At 36.3% G+C, this 23,852-nt stretch overlaps 3 protein-coding genes across 4 annotated transcripts; 1 reads left to right on the top strand and 2 right to left on the bottom strand.

Moving 5' to 3' along the window:
• Positions 1 to 80: 80 nt before the first annotated feature.
• On the top strand, positions 81 to 5,335 carry dnajb13 (DnaJ heat shock protein family (Hsp40) member B13). Its single transcript, XM_049468666.1, has 8 exons — positions 81 to 255; positions 487 to 590; positions 2,022 to 2,183; positions 2,283 to 2,440; positions 3,484 to 3,597; positions 3,813 to 3,926; positions 4,013 to 4,089; positions 5,064 to 5,335. The coding sequence occupies exons 1-8, from the start codon at positions 188 to 190 to the stop codon at positions 5,215 to 5,217; spliced, it is 951 nt and encodes a 316-aa protein (XP_049324623.1). The 5' UTR covers positions 81 to 187; the 3' UTR covers positions 5,218 to 5,335.
• Positions 5,317 to 10,612, bottom strand: LOC103027476 (mitochondrial uncoupling protein 2). Its single transcript, XM_007244781.4, has 8 exons — positions 10,470 to 10,612; positions 10,177 to 10,327; positions 7,863 to 8,091; positions 7,257 to 7,473; positions 6,899 to 7,096; positions 6,523 to 6,624; positions 6,238 to 6,418; positions 5,317 to 5,644 (listed from the first exon to the last, which is right to left on the bottom strand). Exons 3-8 carry the CDS (start codon positions 7,986 to 7,988, stop codon positions 5,530 to 5,532), a joined length of 939 nt encoding a protein of 312 aa, XP_007244843.2. The 5' UTR covers positions 7,989 to 8,091; positions 10,177 to 10,327; positions 10,470 to 10,612; the 3' UTR covers positions 5,317 to 5,529.
• A 6,415-nt stretch (positions 10,613 to 17,027) lies between these two features.
• On the bottom strand, positions 17,028 to 22,896 carry ucp3 (uncoupling protein 3). 2 transcript variants are annotated; one of them, XM_007244779.4, is made up of 8 exons: positions 22,741 to 22,896; positions 21,847 to 21,953; positions 21,208 to 21,413; positions 20,210 to 20,417; positions 19,919 to 20,116; positions 19,228 to 19,329; positions 18,944 to 19,124; positions 17,028 to 18,172 (listed from the first exon to the last, which is right to left on the bottom strand). In XM_007244779.4, exons 3-8 carry the CDS (start codon positions 21,331 to 21,333, stop codon positions 18,058 to 18,060), a joined length of 930 nt encoding a protein of 309 aa, XP_007244841.2. In that variant the 5' UTR covers positions 21,334 to 21,413; positions 21,847 to 21,953; positions 22,741 to 22,896; the 3' UTR covers positions 17,028 to 18,057. The 2 variants fall into 2 exon arrangements, with proteins under 2 accessions (XP_007244841.2, XP_049324622.1); XM_049468665.1 differs by having other exon boundaries at positions 21,208 to 21,347.
• Between the last annotated feature and the right edge of the window lie 956 nt (positions 22,897 to 23,852).

Genomic DNA, 23,852 nt, shown 5'->3' with positions numbered 1-23,852 from the left:
TAAAACTTTTGTGTCCGTTGTAGTTTTATCAACTTGGAAGAACTACATTACCCAGAAGGCTAATCGGGCTCTTCCTGGCAACCGTGCCTAGAAACTGTATACTGATGTTGGCGGTAGTCGGCAGTGCTGTACTGTGCTTATTTTGCGTTCAGATAGCTAAAGTTTATAGTTTAAACTTAATTTGACAATGGGAAGGGACTATTACGCATCTTTGGAGATTAATAGAAGTGCGACTGATGCAGACATTAAAAAGGCGTAAGAGCTTTGTAAAATTTTGCTTTTATTATATGTTAAATCCATTCCAGGGATCCAGGCAGTAGAAATCCACCCAGGCTGTCAAGCTGCAGACGAACCGCCCACGAAGTTCTGGGGTGGATTTTTACTCCCTGGATTCATGGGGTAGATTTAAGCTATGTATTCATCTTCTTTCTTGCTTTCTAGTAATTTAATTGTTGTGTAATTGATGTACACTGTGTCTGATATCAGGTATCGTCGATTAGCGCTGAAATTTCACCCTCAGAGTAACAGAAATCCTGGATCAGAGGAAAGATTCATTGAACTGGCTGAAGCCTATGATGTTCTGAGTGACCGTAAGTGTGTAACATAGACTCTAAGTAATATTACATTATTGAGTACAGCTGTTTTCATTAAAAACAAACAAAGAAACATAAATATATAAATAGTGTAATTTCTATGAATGGGCCCAATCATTACAGCCACCCACCATCATCTCATATGGGTACCATCTAGGCCCCATGTGCAGTATATACAACCCAGGTGGAGCCTATGTTTGACCTCACCCGATGGGGCCCATCATTGACATTCACTGTCATTATCTGTCACTGATAGTCTGACAACAGCCAACAACATTCCTGGCTGGTGGTAAAGTTGGGGTAATGATGTGGGGAGAACTGTATTTTCTTGGCATACTTATGCTGCCTTCAAGTTGTGCCAGAAATATTGTATTTACGAGATGAGAGCAAATGAACTCCACCACAAACTCGAGTTTCCCAGTTGGGGGCGTTTTAGTATCAAGAGGTCACGGCGGCTTGTTGCTTTGCTCATTATTAGCAATAGTTTTAAGCTGCACAGGTATAAAACAAACAAACAAAGAAGGTTTAAAACGTAAAAGTCTAGTATGATTCACGGTTCTAATAGGATAAAAACTTCACTCACCTAATGCATATTTTATTCGCTTCATTCTCTTGAAGTATGCATGTCAAATCGTGATTACGACTTTCAACTTTGTACGTAGGAATTTCCAAGGAGCACTTGAAGGCAGCATAAGGCATACTTATTTGCTTACCATTTGCTGACCATGTGCATCCCTTCATGACCACAGTTTTTTTTTTCTCACAGTTTTTCAGCATGATCTGGATTCGTAAACGTGACATTAAGTCATATTTATAAAGTGTGTGAAGCAATCAAGAGAATACATGACATGAATAATTGAAGCTCTAGGGTTTCCCCAAAAAAGTGTTTGGAGAATGTATATTCCAATGTCAATATATTTATTGAAACATAGGCATTCTAAAGTCCCATTCTAAAGACTTGCCTATGACTTACTAAAGTTACTGCTTCATTCCCCCACATGGTGGCGCTATAATCAAATAAAAAGGTTAATTCTGCAGAATTTTTTTTTAAATAAAATAAATACAGTACACAAAAACACAGTTGTTGTGAATTATTGTAAAAAAAAGTCTTGCAATATATCCAGTATGGCAGAAATATAGTACTGTGATAGCATCATTATCATGAGCAACATATCATGATAATATTGTATCATGAGATGCCCTGTGATTCCTACCCCTAATATGGTTAAATATGGTTTATTTTTAATGGTTGATCTGTAAACAATGGCTGTGCCAAGAACAAGTGGTGTCCTGATATTGTCCTGTTGTTGATATTTATATAGATACTCATTATTCAAGGTTGTAAAATTGAATCAGCATTGTGTACGGCATTGTTTCTTAACCCTGGTCCAGGAGGCCCACTGCCCTAACCTATTTTTAACACTACAGTTCGGAAAAAGGCCACATATGATACGTTCGGCGAGGAGGGTCTTAAAGGTGGAATCCCCCCAGAAATAGCAGCAAACGGAGCCTGGTCATCTGGATACGTCTACCACGGAAACCCTGACAAAACCTTCAGACAGTTTTTTGGAGGCGACAACCCTTTCGCTGGCAAGTCTTTATTTATATTTTTTTAAATATCTATGAATCTTTAATAATCTCCTGATCATCAGATGATGCTTTACTGGACACTTGACCTTTTCTCCTCAGATTTCTGCACTCAGGATGGAAATGAGGTGGATATTAATTTTGGAGGGCTGCGTGGACGAGGGGTTAGAAAGCAGGACCCCCCTATTGAGCGTGACCTCCATTTAGCTCTGGAGGACCTGTTTTATGGATGCACCAAGAAAATAAAGATATCCCGAAGAGTAAGATAGCCCAAAGCTTTGAGTGTTCTGTTTAACAGTTTTTAATAGATAGACTTTTAAAATATATTCTGCATAATTTAATAATTCAGATGTAAGCAATGTTGTTCAAGACTAGATATCTAGAGAATATAATGTCTTTAAAAGCTCCCTGGTGCCTTAGATATTATTTTGTTTTATTTCAGATGGGATTTTTAGATATGATGGAAATTAAGGGTGGGTGATATGGCCCTAAAATAGTATCATGATAATTTATGGTTTATATTATCAATATTGTGTCTGTGACAGAACATAGATTTTTTTAAATCTAGTTTCAAGAATATACTACTGCAACAGGATAAATATATATATATATAAAAAATAGTATAACCTATCCATTTCGTAAGAATACAAACATGTTAAAAAATAAGCCACAAAACTGAAGTGCAGCATATTTTGTGCATATGTATAAACTGTAAACAGAAAGTTAAAAATAAATACAGTAAATAGCAAAACAAATGCTTACAAAAATATCACTATTATCATGATATGAAGGTTTATATTGCGTAATTTTTTGTGATATTATTGCATACAATTTAATATGGAACATCCCTAGTGGAGATGTATATTTTGTCCACAAAAAACATTTGTTTTAAATTTACCACTTTTTTTAAACATCATTACATTATTTATAAAATTCAGGACTCACATAGTCTCTTTGTGGAATTTGAATTAATTTGAAGAAATTGTAAAACACGGCTCCTGTTACCTCCTCTATGAGGAAATCTCAGTACAATGAAAATAAAAAACACTTTGAATGACATAGTTAATTAACTATGAGAAATATATATATATAAAAAAATTAATCTGCTTCAAATTAAATTACTTTAATATTAAGTAGCATTTTTAATTTCTCTGATCTAGATGGTTTGGTTACAAAATTGTAAAACCTTTTAACAGTAAAAACTTTTAACATCTAATTTACATCAATTTGTGTTGCAAATAATCCGTTTTCACCCGACACTGTTTAGCCTTTCCTGTGATGTAACAGTGTTACATTTCTTTAGGTGATGAATGAAGATGGCCACACTTCCAGCATCAAAGACAAGATTTTAACCATCACTGTGAAACCAGGCTGGAATGAGGGAACACGGATCACGTTCCAGAAAGAGGGGGACCAGGTGTGATTACAGAAACCGCATAGGCCAGGTTCCCAGACAGGGATCAAGTTTTAAATTTTATAACTTTTCCAAATTCTACTTACATTTTTTTAAATTAATAATTAAAATATTTTCTAAGTACAGGACTAGACTATAGTGTTGTCCTTGTTTATTGGACCCGTGTCCATTCTTATTCAGAAAAGGTCCTAATAAATACAGCTGTGGTTTCTCCTCAGGATCCAAACAACATCCCAGCTGATATCATTTTCATCGTTCGGCAGAAACCTCACCCACGGTTCACCCGTCAGAATGCAGATCTGACCTACACAGCACACATATCTCTGGAGATGGTGAGATGCTTGTATGCAAGCTTATTAGGCTGATTAACAGTAGGTAAGAAGTTCTGTTTTGTTGAAATTATGATCATGATCCACAGGCACTGACTGGCTTTGCAGTGGAAGTGGAGACACTAGATGGCAGGCTTCTCAATATTCCAGTTAATGACATTGTACAGTGAGTAGATCTGTTCACCTCCAGTCTTATACATTCACTGACATATTTAACCCTTCTGTTGGGTTTATTTCATGTTCATTATTATGGTGTTCCTGGTCAAAATGACCAAAAAAAAAATCTATACATAAAATTATTATAGCAGTCAACCATGTGTTAACGCGTGCAATTGTTTTAAAAATGGTAATTCATTTTTAAATTAATTTACGTTTTAATCTTTTTACACATTTTGCCCCGACGTCCTGCAGTAGTTCACTCTTCTTACAGAGCCTGCTGACGTTACTTTTTATTCACATTGAAATTTGGGTTAAATATAGATACTCTCCACATTGTGGAACTGTGTTCAAGTACTGTGTAGCCAGTTCACATAGTTTAGTAAAAAAATAAATAATTAAATATAGGCATATTCAATTCATTCCATTGAGATGATGTTACATTGATTTTGTATATTACATTTAAAAATCCATTATTACATGTTTGTCTTAAGAATAGCAAGATGCAATTATGAAATTCTCTCATCCATCAAGTTCTAATTATTAAAAAAAACAGTATTAAAACCTAATGTTGAGCTTTTTAGCTGACTATGATCTTTAAATCAAGGATACTTTTTGGACCTGAGCATTTACAACTTAAGTTAAAATAGCTTTCTTTATTTTTCCCTCTGATGAGTACTAAGTAGTGCTTGTAGCAAAAATGTATGAAACTATTTACAGCAGTAGCACAAAACACTAATCCCAATCTCACCTAATCAGATGGAAAAATCTGGAGATATTCTACACAATTAGAGTAAAATCTTAAACGTTCCTGTTTTCAGCTCAAAGAAACCAGTGTACCTGATGAATCATGCTTTTGCTATTTATACCAAAATTATTTTTTGTGTAAACTTCTTAATTGAACTGTCCAATATAAAATAAAAGTATAAATGTTTTTAACTAAAGCTTTTTAAAACTCAAACCAATGACTATTGTCTTCTGTAGCCCTGAATACAGCAAGGTGGTCCCAGGAGAGGGGATGCCTTTATCCAGCCACCCGTCAACCAAAGGGGATCTGATCATCCAGTTTAAAACCCTGTACCCTGAGAAACTCACTCCAGAGAAGAGACAGCTTCTCAAGCAGGCCCTTACCATGTAACCCACACAGCACATCTCCAACCTACATGACAATTTCCCTCTTACCTTTTTTTTTTATTGTAAAGATTATGAATGATTTAATGCAGCTAAATAAACATCATTCGTTTTTTTCTTCAAAAGCTTTATTGGCATAATTTTAAAAGGCATAAAAAAAGGCTTAAATAAAAGGAAGACCAGCTTTCCAGTCCCCGGGATAAACTAGAATGAAAGTGGATAAGGGTAGGGGTTATAGGGATGAGGAAAGGCAAATGTTAACTTAAACTAAAAGGGCAAAATGCAAATAGAACAGCACCCTTAATGAAAATAGCCAAGACTAAAGAGGAGTAGCCCAGTTATGGCGAGCTGCCATCATAGCGCGCTTCAGCTGCTCGTACGTGACGAACATCACCACGTTCCAAGAGCCCAATCTCAGGAAAGAAGGCATGAATCTGAAGGAGAGATGGACAGATGGGTGTAAACAATGAAAACAATTTAAAACAATGATGGGTGTAAACATTGCAAGCAATGACAATAACAAGCAAGTCTCAAAGTAGGTTACCATTCAAACCTGTTTAAAAATCACAGATTACTGCAGTTTTTGGATTATTTACGTAAACATGTAAACAGCATACTCCAGTTTCTTAGATTGGAGTATGGTCTAAATATTAGATAGAGAGCAGGATTTTTACTCAGTAATGGCATTTCAGTGCATCTAAACTCATATACAAAGAATTCTGGGATGCCCCAGTCTGTGCATGTGTGAAAACAGACACTGGTATCAAACAAAAGTAAGCAGCATTTAAAATAACCTTAAAAATATATATTTTTAAAGTTGGTAGGTTGATCTATTGTTCTGCAAAAAAAAAAAAAAAAAAAATCAAATTATTGTCTGACCCCCATTATCCGATTACCCAAATCCGTGCCATCTCAAAACCACACTGATCTGATAATTGGAAACCTAATGTTCTGCAGTAATCACATTATGAAGTGCATGTAAAACACTGATAACTTCTGTGATCAGTGACAATTTATGATTACTTACCCTTTGTAGAAGGCCATAGGCCCCTCTTTGGTCAGCATGGCCACAGCACAGTTCAGGGCACCGCTGTACTGGCCTTGGGCAGAGTTCATATATCTTGTTTTCACGACATCCACTGGAGAAGCGATGACCGTGGTGCAGAAACCAGCACCAAATGCAGATGTGAAATGGCATGGAAGGTCATCTGTGAGGAGAGGTTAAATCAGTTCAGTTAAAAGAACCCATTTATCAGAAGACATCCACTGGTGCAGGATCTATACTATGCTATTTTAAGTGACCTTATCTTACCAGTCATGGGTGTAGAGCGAATAAGCGCATCCTTAATGAGGTCATAGGTCACCAGTTCGGTACAGTTGACGATAGCATTGCGAGCGATGTTTGGTCCAGTTCCTGAGAAGGATATTTTTATCAACAAGACTGCTTAGATGATGCTTTGTCATGCCTTAAGCCAAATTTTGTTTTATTATCAGATGTTGGAAGTGTCCCAATTGTTTACTACACACTAATATATTAAAAAGTATAGACTATATGCTAATCTCACAGGTTTGGCAGGCTAGTACACAATATTAACTTGCTAAGCTGCTTTATATTAACAGGTAGTGGTGGCTTTGCCATTTCCTCATGTGGAAAAAGTAAAGATGATTCTTCCAAATTCTTCACCCACCTTTCCATAGGCCACGAAACCCCTCTTCTCTGGCAATGGTCCGATAGGCATCCATGGTTCCTTGGTAACGTTTGTTAGTTGTACAACCGCTAACCTGTGCCTGGAAGCGAACCTTCACCACATCAGTGGGTTGGGCCACAGCAACTGCCATTGCTCCGGTGGTACAGCCTGCCAGCAGGCGACTGCCAATTCCAACATCTAATGGAAGAAGAGAGAACATGAACATTGTCCGTTTAAAGGTGGAAATTTAGCTGTTCTGTGCCAGTACTGGTCTGATTTATGGCATTTTCTGTGAAATAACCTTTATTTAAAAGGTCAAGAGAGTAAAACCAATAATAAAAAGGTTGTTTAAACTCACGTTCTGAGCCTTTGGTGTAGAACTGCTTGACAGAGTCGTACAGGCCGATGCGGACCGAAGCAAAGCTCATCTGACGCTGCAGTCCAGCCACCAACCCGTTGTAGAGACTCCTCGGCCCCTCCGTGCGCACCATGGTAGTGATGGTGCCAAACACGCCGCGATACTTCGCCGCCTGTCCATGGCTCGCTTTCGCAGTGCCACTGGACTCCCCTTGGATCTGTACAGAACAAAAGGTGCTTTACAGAAACTGGGAAGGATGAGCATTAGAGGGAAGCAGGTGTACAGTCTCCAGCCACTGGAAGTCCATGATGCACCATTCCGGATCTGCAGGGTCCTAGGGCTTAAACATCAGCTCCTCGATCAGCTTACTCGGCTAGTGCAAGGAAGGAAATAAAACAAGAGTCGAGAAAGAGGGGGGAAAAAGACGGAGGAAAAGCTAGAGTCAGTATGGGATATAAATTAGTTATTTTATTGTAAATTATTCTGGTATGATGATCTGGCCTTGCTGTTCTGGGAGGAATCTCAAACAGCCATAGATCCTCCTGTAACGCATAATTTGCTGCTGAGGAAAGCCAGTCAGGTGTGTTTACACACATAGACCCTTACCTGGAGTCGAACTTTAGCGGTGTCTAGAGGAAAGGTGAAGAGATCAGCGATGCAGGCCGCGGTGCCAGCACCGATAAACTTCACCGCAGCCGTCGGGGGCACGTCAGCAGGTCCAAATCCAACCATTTTTCCACTTGCCAAAAGGTGCAGGAATGTACAGATGGAAAGGTGTAAAGGATGTCTTAAAGCCCAACGAAGTGAAAACAAGATAGGTGAACTCTACCCAAATCTGAAGAGAGAAGAAAAGAAAAATAAAACAATGTGATTACAAAATATAGAAATTATTCAATATATAGTGGCATCCTTTTATTACCAAAAATTATAAATGCAAATAATTTATAAAATGTGGAATTTAAAAGTCTACCAGGATTTGCATTTAATAGAAATGGAATAATATTTGGAATATTAAATGGATTTTTTGTTGACCTTAATATTGCCTATTGGATTTATTCCATGCTTGTTTTTTAAAGGGAAAATAAAAAAAATAGGCTTAAATAGCAGGATATTGTTTATTGCATTTATTTCTTAGACAATATATTGGAAAAAGAAAAAATAATTATTGCAGGTCTATGGTAATCCTTGAATAATAGGGTCAAAACTTAAATGGCTGCCCTTGCATCTAAACTAGATCTGAAAAATCAAGCAATTAGTAAAAATACCCAAGTTTGAGAAAAGTAATTTATTTATATAAGAAAATATATATTTTTTTAAACTCTTCCATTAAACTTTGAAGCTACGCAAGTTACCCATTAGTTTTATAACATTCAATAATTCATAGTCCTGAATAGTAAATAATTAGTGGTTATGTAACAAAGTCAACTATATATTCTGCAAATAAGGGTTTATGTGGTTAAACAAACATTAGGGGGTCCATTACAGAGGGCTTGACCACACTAACTGTTGTAAAAGTTGAGTGCTTGGACATTTATGGTTATATTAGGTAATCTGTGTGCTTTACATCATTTGTCGTCGTAGATTACGTAACTCAGAATGGTTCCTAAAATGTTTCACTAAACTTTTTTTTTTAATTCTCAGTAGTAGTTCTGCTTTGGAACAGAGCCCAGAGTGAGCCTCTTGTCTGCTTCAGAGAAACGGTCTGGGAACATTGTGTCCCCTGTGGCTGGAAACTGGTGTAAGAGGGGGAGGTGAAGCAGCACAAAGCAGAAACCTCGCCCTTTAATAAATGCACAGAAGCAGAGCTGCTTCCTGATTGGCTGCTGCGGCTGTTGCTGAGCTTATCCTGCTCAGTGTAAGCTAAACAAAGGAAGTGCTGTCGTCAGTGGGGGTTGGTGGGATGGGGGTGAGATGCTGATTCAGATTATATACTCCTGTGTGTACACTAGCTAAATCCTTTATACACTAGTTTAACAAAACTGCTCTTAAATGGCTGTAAATGGGCACAATTTCTCATTTTCACAAAAAACAGCACATTTAAGTGTTATGAACCATGTATTATGTCGTTTTATTGTATCTATTCCTTACTAATACTGTTCATCATGTTATGCAATTTTGTAAGTGTTGTACTTAATTTGCTGTTTTTAAAATGGTATTAATTCTAATTTCCATGAAAATTGCTGTACATCGAAGTTGTGTGTGTATGTATTATTTAAGAACCATAAGCTGAGAGTTACATTAAAAACGCTTAACTTCAAAAACACCACATTTCACAAATGTTAGGGACAGAATGTATTACTAAAATAAATAGTGTTTATTTAGCCATCTAAAACTATTTTCCCTAAAGATCACTGTTCTTTTTTTAATAAATCTTTATACTTATGGTGTAGCTACAATACAATACAATGTGCAGCGTTTTTGTCGTAAGAGGTAAAATATATAGCTATAATATATAATAATAAAAAACACTTTAAACCAATTATATTCTTATGCTTAAAATTTAAAGCCTACTTATAATTAGTGCTAATTTCTTTAAACTCAAAAAAAAATCAACCACATTTCTGAAGTGTTAGGAACATGGTGTACGTTTTACTTACATAATGTTTACCTTTTTTGAACCCCTGTGGCTTTATTGACTTTATTAATAGTTAGTTTATTTTATTTACTGATTTTTGTCTGTATGCTTTAGACATGTTTTGGCTCTCTTATGGTATATGATACTATATAATAATAATAATACAAAAACAATTAAATAAAATAAAGTATGAGCACAAAGTTGCTCACACTCAGGCGTTTTTTTTTTTAGATAATTTAGATTATCTAACGATATTAGGTCAAGTCGTTGGTTTGGTGTATTACAACTTTGTTGGACTGTTATACCGATTTAAATGAGAAAATTTAAGCTAGCTAAACTGTTTACCTTCACTCAGTAAACCCCGGGCGATGATGCCAAATAAAGTCAGGATTCTCTAAAGGCGTCCCTCTGGTTGAAAAGACTTTCAACTATAATCTCGTTGCCTCGGTCTTCCATAGAAAAACGTTCAGAAAACGAACACCTAAAAAACATACTCCTGAAAGAGAACAAAGCACACAGCCGCTGGAGGTTAGCACGATGAACCACTTCCTTACAGTTCTTAAACTTTTTTTAAAAAGTTAACACCTAAAATAAATGACACAAACGTGCCTTAGTGGCTCTAAAATATCCAAACTTACCGTAAAGAGAACAGAAAGGGGAATATAAAACAAAGAAACCGAGCCTGATCTTCTCAAAAGACACAAATCGTCGACGGACTCGATGGAGCTTCACCAACGCGGCATACACAAACACTGGCGTGGGGCGCTTTGCGGAAACAGCTGATTTTATACCCGGCTTTTTTTAAACCCACCCATATTCCGACAAGCCCCGCCTCCTGCGCAGGGATAGGCTAGAAGATCCTTCACTCTGCTACTCTGCTACAACTCAGAGCCTACCAGATACTACCGAGTAACTCGTGTATTTGCATACGGCGTTATGATTGGTCAGTAGTTCAGCCTCGTAAACAGCCAACGTGTTTGCATATCTTGCAATACAGGTGGGCAAAAACCTTCAATGTTTCCATAGCTAAGCTTTTATATAAGTATTGTTTAAATCTTATTAAGACTTACTTAATTAAGAGCGTACATGTATAAAAATATATCTTAAATATATTTTTATATGTTCACACACTTTTAATAAAAATAATTTGTAAGGATCTAAAAACAGGATGTGCATTAACCCTTTATTGTCCTCACCACGTTTAAAGAACCCACAGTATTTAAACATTTACAAATCATCTAAACATGTTTGCAATGGTTATTTGAGATAAAACCAGAGATATTTAAAATACTACAATAGTGGGCTATTTTTGTTCACACTTTTGTGTCAATAACTATAATATAAATCAAATACTATTAATTGTTATTCCTGTAAAAAATTCCAACAAAAACCATCCTCATGTGTAGAGTAAAATACATATCAGTGACTTTTGGCTGAATTTCTACTACTGTGAGCAGTAGATAAACAGACATCTAAAATGTATATTGTTAAAAATCAAACTTTTACTGTTTTTTTTTTTATTATTTTAAACATCATTTGTTTATTTTTGGCTGTAGGCGAATCCTGTATTAATAAAAGTTATTAAACAGTTTTGGAGTATAAGTGTCCTAGCTGGCTTTTCAACGTTGAATCAACATTGACGTTATTGTTGAATCAACGTTGAATTTATTCATTATAGGTTCAACCTTTAACAAACCATAGCTCACATTCGGGATGCCTCAAATTGAATGGAAGAGGAAAAAAAAACTGTATGCCATGATGAAAAATTAACATTTTTATTTTTATTTTCTTCCCCCTAATAAACATCACTGAGCAGTAGAAACTGTACAACTAGCTGAGTATAAAGAATGTTCCCCACCACTACCAATCTGGTCTCAAAAACACAACAGTAAAAGAAATCGAACATAAACAAACTCCCAGGTATGGTGAAGAATTGGTGCCAAACTAAAAATCAGTTACTGCAAATGGAATTAAAATCACTTTTTTAACCTTCCATCCAACCATTTTTGAATCTGTATGGTGTTGAAATGTAAAATGCTAATTTAAAAGGCAAGAGGGTTGTGGACTTTACGTTGATTTACATTGAAATATGCCTGCAATAATAACTTTTGAGGAAGATACCTTTAAAAAAATTGCTAAACATTCTTATAACATTCCCTCTTAGCTGGGTACAAGCTTTGATTCATAGCAAAATGATTACTATTTGCTGACCATGATGACACTTTACCCTTTTTTGTTATGTAAAATGGATTAAAAATGGTCATTATGAAATAATGAAAAATAAATCTTGAAATCTTGAAAGAAATGTGTCATCTTTAACTTTTGGAAATCAGGTGATATTTTTTTCACTTTAACAGACATTTTTAACATAATTTTTTAACAGAAATGTTGACTAACATGCCACTATATAAACCCATCCGTTGTAGTTGCAGAAAAAATGTCTTAAACCAGACATTCAGTCTTAAAATGTAGTGCTGAGTCACAGTGAGTAGTCAGTAGAGAGGAACATATGTGATTAATCAGGGGTCTCATGTAGTTCCCACTGCCTTCTTTACCCAGAACTGTTTAATATGGCAGCATTTACCTATTAACCCTTCCTGTGATGTGGAGGCTGCCTGGAGTGTGCAGATGCATTTATACCAGAAAAGAAGGAAAGGATCTTGAAGGACGTGACACTAACAGCTCGTGGAGAATTGGTGGTGGATATTAATTAAGTAGATGTAACTGGTTAATGTACCAATTTGACTTTTTACTTTAACTACTCTACATATTTCAAACTTACAAATCTTACTTTTTATTTCACTACATTAAGCAGAATCTAAAAAATAAAGGTTGTTATTTTTGGTTTAAGTTTGCATAAAACATCAAATAAAAGAAGTGAGAAACAAAACCACCAATCAGGGATCAGACTGGCTATACAATATCTGCCCAGTGCAGCATGTAGATAAACATCAATACAACAGTGTAAAATTTTGGGATTAAGGATGTAATTTATGGAATATATAGATCCAGTATAGAAAATATAAATTAATGATACACCTGTGATTAAAGTTAATTTTTTTTAATTAAACTTAATAAAAAAATTAATTTGAGGTCCTTCTTTTAAAATATTGGTGACCCAAGAGTAACATTTGTCTCTTTTCGCCTAAAATAAGCTGATTAAGCAACTTAGAGTTTGTTATAAAAATAAAAATATGATATGGGAGCCACAATAAATTATGATATTTTTTACTTTTGATACTAAAGGGATATTTTATTTTTGAATAGATCTACTCTAAAACAAATACATGGTTTGGGTACTCCATCTCATACTGAAGAGAATTCATTAATCAATCTTTTTATACTATAAAGAAGTGCATCTTTGCAGAAAAACAAAAAAAAAAGTGTGAGAGTATATATGTGTGTGTGTAATCAGTAACTTTAAATAAGCTAAATTAGCAGGACCCCAGTGTTCACATGCCTCATTTCCTGACCAGCAGAGCTGCACACTGCTACCTATTAGAACGTTTGATGAATCTACACCAGCTCTGGTCCTGCTGGGCTTGAAGTGTTCAACACAGTCTGGTGATCTTCCTGCTCAAACACACCTGGTTCAGCTGTCTGTTTATGACCAGCTTTATTGGATGAGCACCATTCACACCCAGTTCTACCCAGGAATTTACTGGCAATTAAACAACTCTGTCTAAGAAAACAAAGAGCAGAGAACACAAACAGAGAGGGTGTGTGACTGAGGAGGTAGAGTAATATTACATGATTCTTTAGAAATATAGTTTGCTTGGGTTACACAGCATTATTCATGTACAGTATGTTATATATGATATTGTGTATATCTGTATAGCTGTTATAGCATTTTGTTGCATATCTCTGCACCTTATCCTCACCATGCACATTTAGATTGGGTATTACTTCATTCGGATTGTTATTTGCATTGAAGATGTCTCATAGATGCTCAATTGCATAGAAAATTTAAATGGTAAGATGAAAGTAAATGATTCTCTACTGACTGTAATCATACATCCAAACTTTAACAAAGACTGTAATCTTAACATTTAGGGTTAGATTTAAAGTTAGGGTTTGTTTTAGGGTTTGGTTTTAGTGAATTTAGCTTAGGGTTAGGTGTAAATTTAGGTTCTATAGAGAGTTCACTTGCATTTAATAGACATTGAGTTGAATAAGCATCTATTAGGCATCTCTGGGAGCAAAGATTAAACTTAAGGTGTATCCAAATGTACGATGTAAATTTTGATTGTATAAGGACAGATAAATATAGAATAAACAATTCAATTGTAATGTTAAAATGGATCTTACAATTATGAAGAAAAACATTGCGTTGTTGGGAAAGAAATAAACCTTTAAATAATAACACATGTATACACAGATAAAAATAAGTAATTTTACATCAATTTCTATGTAGTTTAAGAAAATGAATAAATACAAAATAAATAATATGGCAATATCACCATAAAAATAATTTTGAGTATAGGAAATCATATACAGGAAGTTTCAGTCCTTATCCAATTTCAGACAGGCCAGAGTTCAAGACACAAAAAACTCTTTTCAAACAGCTGTATGTATGACAGCATATTTATTGACTGTAACCTTTTACCTTATTTCTAACCTCAAGATTTTAGGTGGCTGATGTAAAATGTACCGAACACTAAGATGTATTGCAATGTTTGGCACATTTAAAAAGCAACTAGAGTCACTGCATTGCATTAATATTAAAGCAAACACCCATTACGCCATTAACACCTCTTCTATAATGCATCTGGCCAAAGCAAATGTTAATATTTGAAGCACCTTTTACTTTTTTCATCCCTTATATAAGGCTGTTGTTACTTCCTTGGTCAAGATGGTAATGGCATGGTTGGTGACACCGCAGGACTGGCCATCTTTCATCCTAAAACATCCATTATCAGTTTTATTAACAAATCTCGAAGATATAGTAAATGATAAATAGAAAAAAATTAATAGAGATGATATATCCAAATGTGTATGTCCTTCTAATGCACTTCTAATGAATGCATGCAGAAACTTTATGTTGCACCCATTGCTGACACATATGTGCAAAGTGCCTGTGGAGAACAACTGCTAATAGAAAAGTACTTTCAGGAGCAGATAAATCTATTGAACCTTTTGACACCCCAGTATAAACCCCAGTACTGAGCTGTAGAACTGTAGAGCAGTGGAACTGTGTTCTCTGGAATGATGGTGCTTCATGCAATTGTTTCCAAATGTAATCAAATCCTTACAGCAATCCTTAAAATACATTAGTAGAAATATTTCCCTAGACAGTAGAGACTCTAGTTACTCCAACATAAGCAAGCTATACTCTTTTAATACCCCTGCTTTTGTGTCTCAATATTTCTTCCTTATAGTGAATGTTTTAAGAGATATTTGCTTAGCTAATCACTAATAATAAAAGTCTAAAGTCTTTAATCACTCATATCTGACCACTGAACCAGAGTTTAATGTATTTAATGCTGAATACAGTTCAGAATAACAACATTAGTGATAAGGCACTGAGGCTTTTCCAGTTGAGTAAGTGTCAACCACTGATAATGTAGGTGAACTGATTTAGTCGACATAGTTCACATTACACAGACATGCCGAATGTCAAGGAACAGTAGTTAGCAGTATGTACATTAATCATGAAGTGTTACCTCAGGGGACAGCTTAGGAACACTCAGACCTGTTTACTGAAAACTAAAGGTCTGATTTTCATTTAAGAAACTAATTTTACATCACGGAAAAAATCTGATGAAAAACCTCATTAAAAGTTTGCAGTATTTGGCTCAACAATGCCCCTTTTCAGATTGTTACGGCTACTGCGCTTGCGCAGATCTCCACAGCGATGGAGGCTTCACCACTAGCACACTGACACTCCCTGCTCAACGCACAATCAGCGAGCTGATTGGCTCTTTTTGCTGAAAGACAGGCTTTTTTCAGTAAACTGGTGCCATGATAAGCGTTATGATAACTCTTATTAATATAGCATTCAGTGGCTGGTCTCTGTCAGGAAATACCCAGGCAGGGAGACGAGGAGGCGGACGCAAGTGCAGGTAGGATCCGAAGATAAATAATTTATTAAATAAATAACAAATAAACAAGGAAACAAGGAATGAGAAACACAAAACAAAGAAACACAAATAACCAATAACAAACGAGCGATGATGATAATAAACAAACAGGGAATATATATATAAGGGAAATAAACTATAAACGTGAAAACAAGAAATAAACGAGAAACAAATGACTAAGGTTATATACAGGGAGCTAGGGAACATGGAGCTAAACAAGAAACTAAACTAGACAAGGAGAACTAAACTAAGCAGGGCAAGGGAGAAAACAATGTAAATAAATAGGAAACTAGAAATATACACAAGAGATAAACAGAGGTAAACACAGAGCAAGGACTAGGGCTATGAAACGCGGTGAAACAACAGAGAGACAAAACAACAGGGGAAGGTGCAAAGACCGACGGAGACAAAGTGGCAGAGGAGGGCTATTTAAAGAAACAGGAAACACACTATAATAGAAACACCTGGGGAAGGGGCGGAGCTACAAATGAGAAACAGGTGGAAAAGTACTGAGATGGGAGACACAGGGGAGCACAGGTCACGTGGGGAAGACACACAGAGACACGAGACGAGGCCAAGATGTGACAGTCTCCTCGTCAAACCTTTCAGACCTAAATTATGTTCCAGTGATTGAAAAGAATAAAAATGCTGTTGTCTGTTTGTAATAAATTAATTAAAATAAAATAAAGACACTACTATCCTTATATGAGATCTATATTAAAATAAGTCCTATTAACCAATACATTTTATTTCTAAATATGATTTAAAAAAAATCTAAATTACAACGAATTAATAAAAATGAGCTTGTATAACTTTGCATTATTTGTTCTGGTGTGCTAACATGCACTAATGTCTGATTTTTTTTCGTCCAGTGCAGTGGGCGGGGCTAAGCTACTGTTCCATTGGCTGGTTTACAATCTATTCTGATGGACAACAGGTCTCAATTAGTGTTCTGTGCAACATAATAATTGAAATAAGAAATTACATGATTTCCACTGGGAAATTATAACTCATGATAATAAATCTCTGCCTGTGCAGTAAGTAGTAATAATGGTAAAGGTGTGATATGTTGTATATCAGAATAGGTAAAATAAAACAATTAAACCTGAGACAGAGAAAATGATAAAAATATATATTTTTGTATTTTATTGACAAAAATAGACATTGTATAAAATAAAGCTTTAAATATTTTGCCCTACATACAGTAGAACAAACATGTGCATTCATAATGGCAACAAACAGTTCATCTGCTATGGACCCAACCTTCATACGGTCCAAGCTTTTGTAAACTAGAGCTGTGAAGCCCTAACACTTGTGTAAACATGACTGTACCCTTCATTGTATTAAAAAAGTGACATAATATGACATTAACGAAAATATACACTCACTCCTCTGAGAAGACAAAACCAAAACCTGTGCTAGATCTAAAGATATGTTTGGCGTTTCATTAGGGGTGTAGGAAAATATCAGTATATCAAAGTATTGTAATATTTTGTTTTGCAATTCTGTATTGATTTTTAAAAACACAGTATTGTTTTTTAGTTATTAGTTTACATGTGAAGATTGCTGTCAGACAGTGGTTCATTTTTTGTTGTGTAAATCCTGACAGCTAGAGGGCAGTGTTGTACAGTGTCATTAGATCCCACTGTTGTGATTGGATAAAAAGTACTCAGTTTTTTATACTATGACAGGTTTTCTTAAACAATCGCAATATATCTCCTTGATACATTATTGCAATATAATGTGAAATATTGATTTGTTACCCCTGTATATGTACATGATATGTAGTGTATCGCTAAGTTTGTGCCAATACACAGCCCTACATCTCATTTTTCCTCCACCGACAGTTCCCAGTCACCCTTTGCTTTGTGACAGTTTAACAGTGGTAAGCTCTACCTTTGGTCTTTAAAGTGCTGTAAGTCCACAATGAGTTCTCTCATACTGCTCTATTTCATCTCAGTCCACCACAGAGATAAGACTTAGATAATCCCATAATATAGATCTTCTGCTGCATCTTCTCCACCTCTCGCCATTACAGAGGACTTTCATACATCAGCACTGTCCTCTCTGGCTGGTAAGTACTGGATCCACAGGAATATAAATTAAATTAATGTTTTCTTTCATATTCTTGTCCTGATGCGACAGTTCAAAACGGTGACTCCCAGGACTGCTGCGCTCGCGTCATGGCTCTCTTGATTTGCTCGTAGGAGACAAACATCACAATGTTCCAGGATCCCAGACGCAGGAACGAGGGCATGAAGCTGGGTGGGGACGGAGAAACAAACACCATTATTTATGTGATCAACATTGATTTAGGCATTAATGCTTGTTATAGAACAAGTAGGTCTGGTTCTAAAATCTGATTGCTAAGTCATGCACAAAGTACACATATGATTACACACATTTAAATGAATGACTTAAATTGATTACTTAAATTGAATTAAATTGCATTACTTACTATTACTATAACTATTTGTGAACTTAGTATTATTATTAAGCATTTCATAATAAAATCTCTGAGATGAAAAAAACAAATAAAGCCAAAGTATTCCTCTACCATAAATGTGATGGTTTTAACAATCTTCTTAAAATTGTCTTAAAACAAAAAAATATCTTAACTTAATAAACTTTCTATACTTTACACTATATGGACAAAAGTAATGGGACACCTGTTTGTTCCTTGTTTCTTCTAAAATCAAGGGTACTCTACTTTCTCTATTATCCAAAAAAGGCTTTCTACATTCTAGACTCTAGATTTTGGAACATTGCTGTGAGGATTTGATGGCATTCAGTGACACAATGTAGAACAAGAAGTTTGTGAGGTCAGGATGTTGGATGATCACCACCCTTAGCCCATTCTCAAACCCCAAATCACCCATAAATTATTAGATGGGGCACCATCATTCCAGAACACAGTTCCACCGCTACACAGCTCAATATTTTATACCCCTCCTCTATCCCATGCCTGCCATTGTTAGGAATGGTGCCATTAAGGGTTTAAGGGATAAATCTTCTAGGATTCTTTAGCTCACCCCTTATAAAAGGCTGTAGGTCCTTCCTTGGTCAGCATGGTGATGGCACAGTTGATGGCACTGCTGTACTGGCCGGGACTGGAGTTCATAAAGCGTGTCTTCACCACGTCCACTGGAGACGCCACGATGGTGGTGCAGAAACCGGCTCCAAACGCAGCCGTGAAGTGGCAGGGCAGGTTGTCTAAGAGGAAATTTGTAAACAGGACACATCTAGACCCTGTGTTATGTAAAACATCGTAAATGTTTTATATAAACGCCTGTATTGTACAGATTTCAAGTCATACCTGTCATCAGATTGTACTTCAGTATCAGCTCCTTGATGATGTCGTAGGTGACCAGCTCTGCACAGTTCACAATGGCGTTTCGGGTGATGTTTGGCAAACAACCTAAAACACATCAATTAATAATAATAGCATGAATAAATAAATAGATAAATAGTACAGTATATACACTTGCATGCTGAAAGTCATGGGACAGGAACTGGTATTGAGTCGTATAACAGTGTGTGTGCGTGAACAGTCAGCGAATGGCAGAGTAGAGAAAAAGTGGATTGTACCATTGGCATGGCATTCTTCAGATTCTGTTTAATGATGTACTTTCTAAGATTTGAGCATGTTAAGCTTATCATAGACAAGTTAAAAACAAATACAACATTCTGCTTTCACGTTTAGACCTTTAGACTTTGATTTACCATCTACTATAGGATCTTCCATTATGTATTTTCTGTACACACGTGACACTGTGGATATAGGAGCACCCTTAATCTGGTTTAAGATTAAGAGTTTAACCTCACTCACAATATAACACCTCACAACTTATACAGGTGTGGGCATTCGCAAGCCGTCCCCTGAGGTAAGACTTCATGAAAAATGTAAAAACTGCTCCATGACTTTTGACATGTTGGTATACTTATTATTTCTATAATTTGTTGTCTGACAAAAGGCTAATAATGCTGGTAAAAGTAGTGTAACTCACCTTTCCACAGGCCTTTGATGCCTTCATTGCGAGCAATGGTCCTGTAGGCGTCCATTGTGCTGTTGTATCGCTTGGCGCCATCAGCTACTCGTACTTGCGCTTGGAAGCGCACCTTCACAACATCTGTTGGCTGTGCAAACGCTACGGCCATGGCTCCTGTCGTGCAGCCTGCCATCAACCGGCTCACAATGCTCGCCTCTGGACAAAACATACAGAAATCATGGTTTAACTATTGGAACATTGTTGGAACCCCAAGGATGTTAGTATCAGTGTCCTAATTAAAGCACTCACCTTCTGAGCCTCTGGTGTAGAACTGCTTCATAGAGTCGTAGAGGCCGATACGCACTGAGGCAAAGCTCATTTGTCTCTGCAGTCCAGCCACCAGACCGTTGTACAAGCTCCTTGGCCCCTCAGTGCGCACCATGGTATTGATGGTGCCAAAAACACCCCTATACTTCGTCCCTGCTACTCCTTCAGCTGGCTTGGATTCTCCCTGTATCTGAAGCAATCAGAAAGCAAAGCTGATGAGATGCACTTGGTCCTGGAGGCTCACTACCCTGCACTTTTTTGCATTTTCCCTGTCCCCAATAAAAGTGGTGGGCAATTTATAATACATTTATGATATGCATAAAAATATATATATATATATAAATGATTGCACTCTTGTTCCTTATGACATCATCTTTCTCTAGAGGAAGCGAAGAAGCCCATCTACAGATCCACAGCAATTTGTTTTAACTCAATTACATAAAATTTGTTCTATGTAAAAGTGGCCAGTTCCAAACAATAGTTAACTATTTTGAGTAAGGGAAACATTTGTGCCCATATACAGCTCTGGAAAAAAAAAAATAAGAGACCACTTCAATTTCTGATTCAGTTTCTCTGATTTTGCTATTTATAGGTATATGTTTGAGTAAAGTAAACATTGTTGTTTTATTCTATAAACTACAGACAACATTTCTCCCAAATTACAAATAAAAATATAATCATTTAGAGCATGTATTTGCAGTAAATGAGAAATGCCTAAAAAAAAAGATGCAGCGCTTTCAGACCTCAAGTAATGCAAAGAAAACAAGTTCAAATTCATAAAGCTTTAAGAGTTCAAAAAAATCTAAATTTGGTGGAATAACCCTGAGTTTTAATCACAGTTTTCATGCTTCTTGGCATCATGATCTCCTCCACCAGTCTTCAAAGACAATCCTGTCTAATTACATACATAATCTATTCAGCAGTGGTTTATTATCTATTAATTCATTTAAATACCCTGAGGAAGTGCAGCTGCTTCTCACCTGAAGCCTCACTTTGGCTGTATCCAGGGGAAAGGTCACCAAGTCAGCGATACACGCCGCCGTTCCCGCGCCAAAGACCTTCACTGCGGCTGTGGGAGCCAAGTCTGTGGGCTTGAGTCCAACCATGTTTTCTGCTTCTTCTGCGAGTGTGACAGTTGTCTTATTATATTTTAGAGAGAGTGTGTGGGGATATCTTGTGTGAATACCTGCGAGAGTGGGAGGATAGATAAGTCAAAACCGGTAAGGCCAGAGAGAATAGCATTGATAGTGAAGTTATAGAATGAAGAAGACAAGCTGTTGTCTCTTTTTGTTAAATAAAAATAGTTTTTTTGCCACTTCTTTTCTTATTAATTTTAGGCAAACTTTTAAATTTAGAACAGACAAAGATCGACAGTTAAACTGTAGACAGTCCATAATGTATGATGATGCGAATCCATTTGATGCTTTAAAAGTTTTTAATCAATCCAATAATAATAGGTGTGCTACAGCTCATCCATCATTGTTTTTTAAAGCAGGCCAGTGAACAGCGAGTTACAGTGGTCTTATAAACATGACCTTTCGAATACACAAAATGCAAGAGACAGACCTAAAAATTTGATAAATGCCAAAAGAAAAGTCTTTAGTAATGTTAAAAGGTACCTCAGGTTTCTTCAACTGGGATTCTTCTCTGTTGTGCCAGTCGTTTTTCAGGTTCAGAGTTTTTGGCCATGAAAACGTATGGAATACAATCCCGATGTAGCATTCCACTGTAAGGTACAGAAAGGAAAATGATTCTGAATGAAGAGGCACATTTGTCTATCTTTTCTTTAAAAAGTAAGGGTGCTTTATGATATTATTTGACTGATGGCAAAGAACAGAGGAGCCTAATCTTCGCAATTAGCAAAGGACCAGAGTGGCCGCAGGTTTATATTCCAACCAAGAAGGAAAACATGCCATCAGTAGTTTTAAGACTGACCAGTTGATTGAACAACTGGAATCAGATTTAGAACCACTCTTAATTTTAAAGAATTATAAAGAATGATATGTAATAGAGATGGGGTATTAATAATCTTTAAATTGTTTAAAGAATGCTTATATCTATTTTAAATTCAAAGAAAATGACAGTTTTCATATAGGTACTGTATGTACAATGATCTCATATACAGATATTATAAGGCATTAAGAAACATTTCTTAATAAGGTCACATGCTTGTATTTTATAGCGTGTTATAAAACTATAAGGACTTTAGAAGAAATAAGTTAAGTTTTTATACAAGCTTGTGATGGTTGTTATAAGATGTTAAGTATGCTAAAAATGCATTATAAATACTGTACATTCATAATGCATTATGAGTACTGGATTCATAGGAAGTATTATCAATGGTTCTTCTATGACAGTGCTTCTCAGTCCGTTCCTGGCATCCCCCTTTACTGCACAATTAGTGCTTTCGCTGTTTCAAACACACCTGATTCAACTAATCCGCTTATTAACAAGCCCTTTCATGTGTGTGCAGGTGTGTGCTAAAGCAGGTAGACTTTAGGACCAGGACTGACCTTCTAAAGCATCTCCTAAATTGCCTGTCGTTCCAAAATTCCTTAATCCGTCTGGAAAACGAAGGTAAAGGTTAGCCCAGGTTCTTGCCAGGAAGTATTCCAAAGTGCCGCTAGCTGAGGTTACACACTTCTGTCAGACTGACACACGACTCCTCCAATTTATACTTGAACGCCGGCGGCAGCCACTCAGGTTGTTCTTGTTGTCCTCCTTCGCTCTAAGTTTAACTCTGTGTATGTCATGTCATGGCTGTTTACCAGCTCATGCCCACACAACAAGTGCAACAGGCTGCTGGAGTTTCCACATCTTAATGTGATCGTATAGAAAATACTGTTTTGATGTTTTGACTTGACACATTTTTCTCTCATCGGCACAAGTTGTTGTTTAGTCTGCCAGATTTGATGGAATTTGGAAATGGGAGAATTTGATAGATATATCCTCTGCTTAATGCATGGTAGATTGGTTAATGTTGTTTTGATAATGAAGGATTTGGCCTAAAACTAATTTAACATGTTTAAAAAATACATACATATGATGATCATATCATCAATAGGCACTGAATAAAATGCTAATTTTTTGTTCACCATAATATCAGGGAAATCGTTTTATACGCAGTAATAAAATGCTTTTCTGGTAAACTTTTGTTTACAATCCACCCCTGTCTCTCTGTCGCGCTAAGAGTTACTGTAGCTCCTGTCCGTTCTCGTTTTTACACCCATTCCTGGGCTCTGTATCCCCTTATAAGGGCGTTTTCCCATTCGTGTCTCAATTCACTAGCCAGGGCAGCGGTAGCATATTATACCGTGACCCTGACGACACGGGTTAAATCCCGTGTGAGAAGTGGTGTGTTTATTTATTTATTTTCTTCTATTTATTTATTGTGTTTATTTTTTTTGGTTTTACCTGCTTTGAGACCAACTGTTTTGCAATTGTTATACCACCCTCTGGGCTGGAGAGCTTCATCCCATTACACTTAATTTTCCAAAACAATTTTTTTTCTGGCCTGCCACGTAATGGCTTGGAAAATATTTGGCCCACAGCCAAACTTGATTGCCGACCCCTGATCTGTAAGTTTATCTAAGGTTGCCTGGAGGGAATCAATACAAAATGAGGG

Source organism: Astyanax mexicanus, chromosome 20, assembly GCF_023375975.1.
Source record: "Astyanax mexicanus isolate ESR-SI-001 chromosome 20, AstMex3_surface, whole genome shotgun sequence".
NCBI classification, from domain to species: Eukaryota; Metazoa; Chordata; class Actinopteri; order Characiformes; family Acestrorhamphidae; genus Astyanax; species Astyanax mexicanus.
The sequence above is the reverse complement of the archived record's forward strand: the minus strand, read 5'-3'. Positions and strand labels throughout refer to the sequence as shown.

Bases quoted from the DNA above. Each gene is read 5' to 3' on its own strand.
- dnajb13 (XM_049468666.1), top strand. From the start codon at position 188: ATGGGAAGGGACTATTACGCATCTTTGGAGATTAATAGAAGTGCGACT. The intron at 3,598-3,812 runs GTGTGATTACAG...GTTTCTCCTCAG, and splicing joins TCCAGAAAGAGGGGGACCAG to GATCCAAACAACATCCCAGC. The intron at 3,927-4,012 runs GTGAGATGCTTG...CATGATCCACAG, and splicing joins CACACATATCTCTGGAGATG to GCACTGACTGGCTTTGCAGT.
- LOC103027476 (XM_007244781.4), bottom strand. From the start codon at position 7,988: ATGGTTGGATTTGGACCTGCTGACGTGCCCCCGACGGCTGCGGTGAAG. The intron at 7,097-7,256 runs GTGAGTTTAAAC...TTCTTCCATTAG, and splicing joins CTACACCAAAGGCTCAGAAC to ATGTTGGAATTGGCAGTCGC. The intron at 6,419-6,522 runs GTAAGATAAGGT...CTCTCCTCACAG, and splicing joins TCGCTCTACACCCATGACTG to ATGACCTTCCATGCCATTTC.
- ucp3 (XM_007244779.4), bottom strand. From the start codon at position 21,333: ATGGTTGGACTCAAGCCCACAGACTTGGCTCCCACAGCCGCAGTGAAG. The intron at 20,117-20,209 runs GTGAGTGCTTTA...TGTTTTGTCCAG, and splicing joins CTACACCAGAGGCTCAGAAG to AGGCGAGCATTGTGAGCCGG. The intron at 19,125-19,227 runs GTATGACTTGAA...ATTTCCTCTTAG, and splicing joins GAAGTACAATCTGATGACAG to ACAACCTGCCCTGCCACTTC.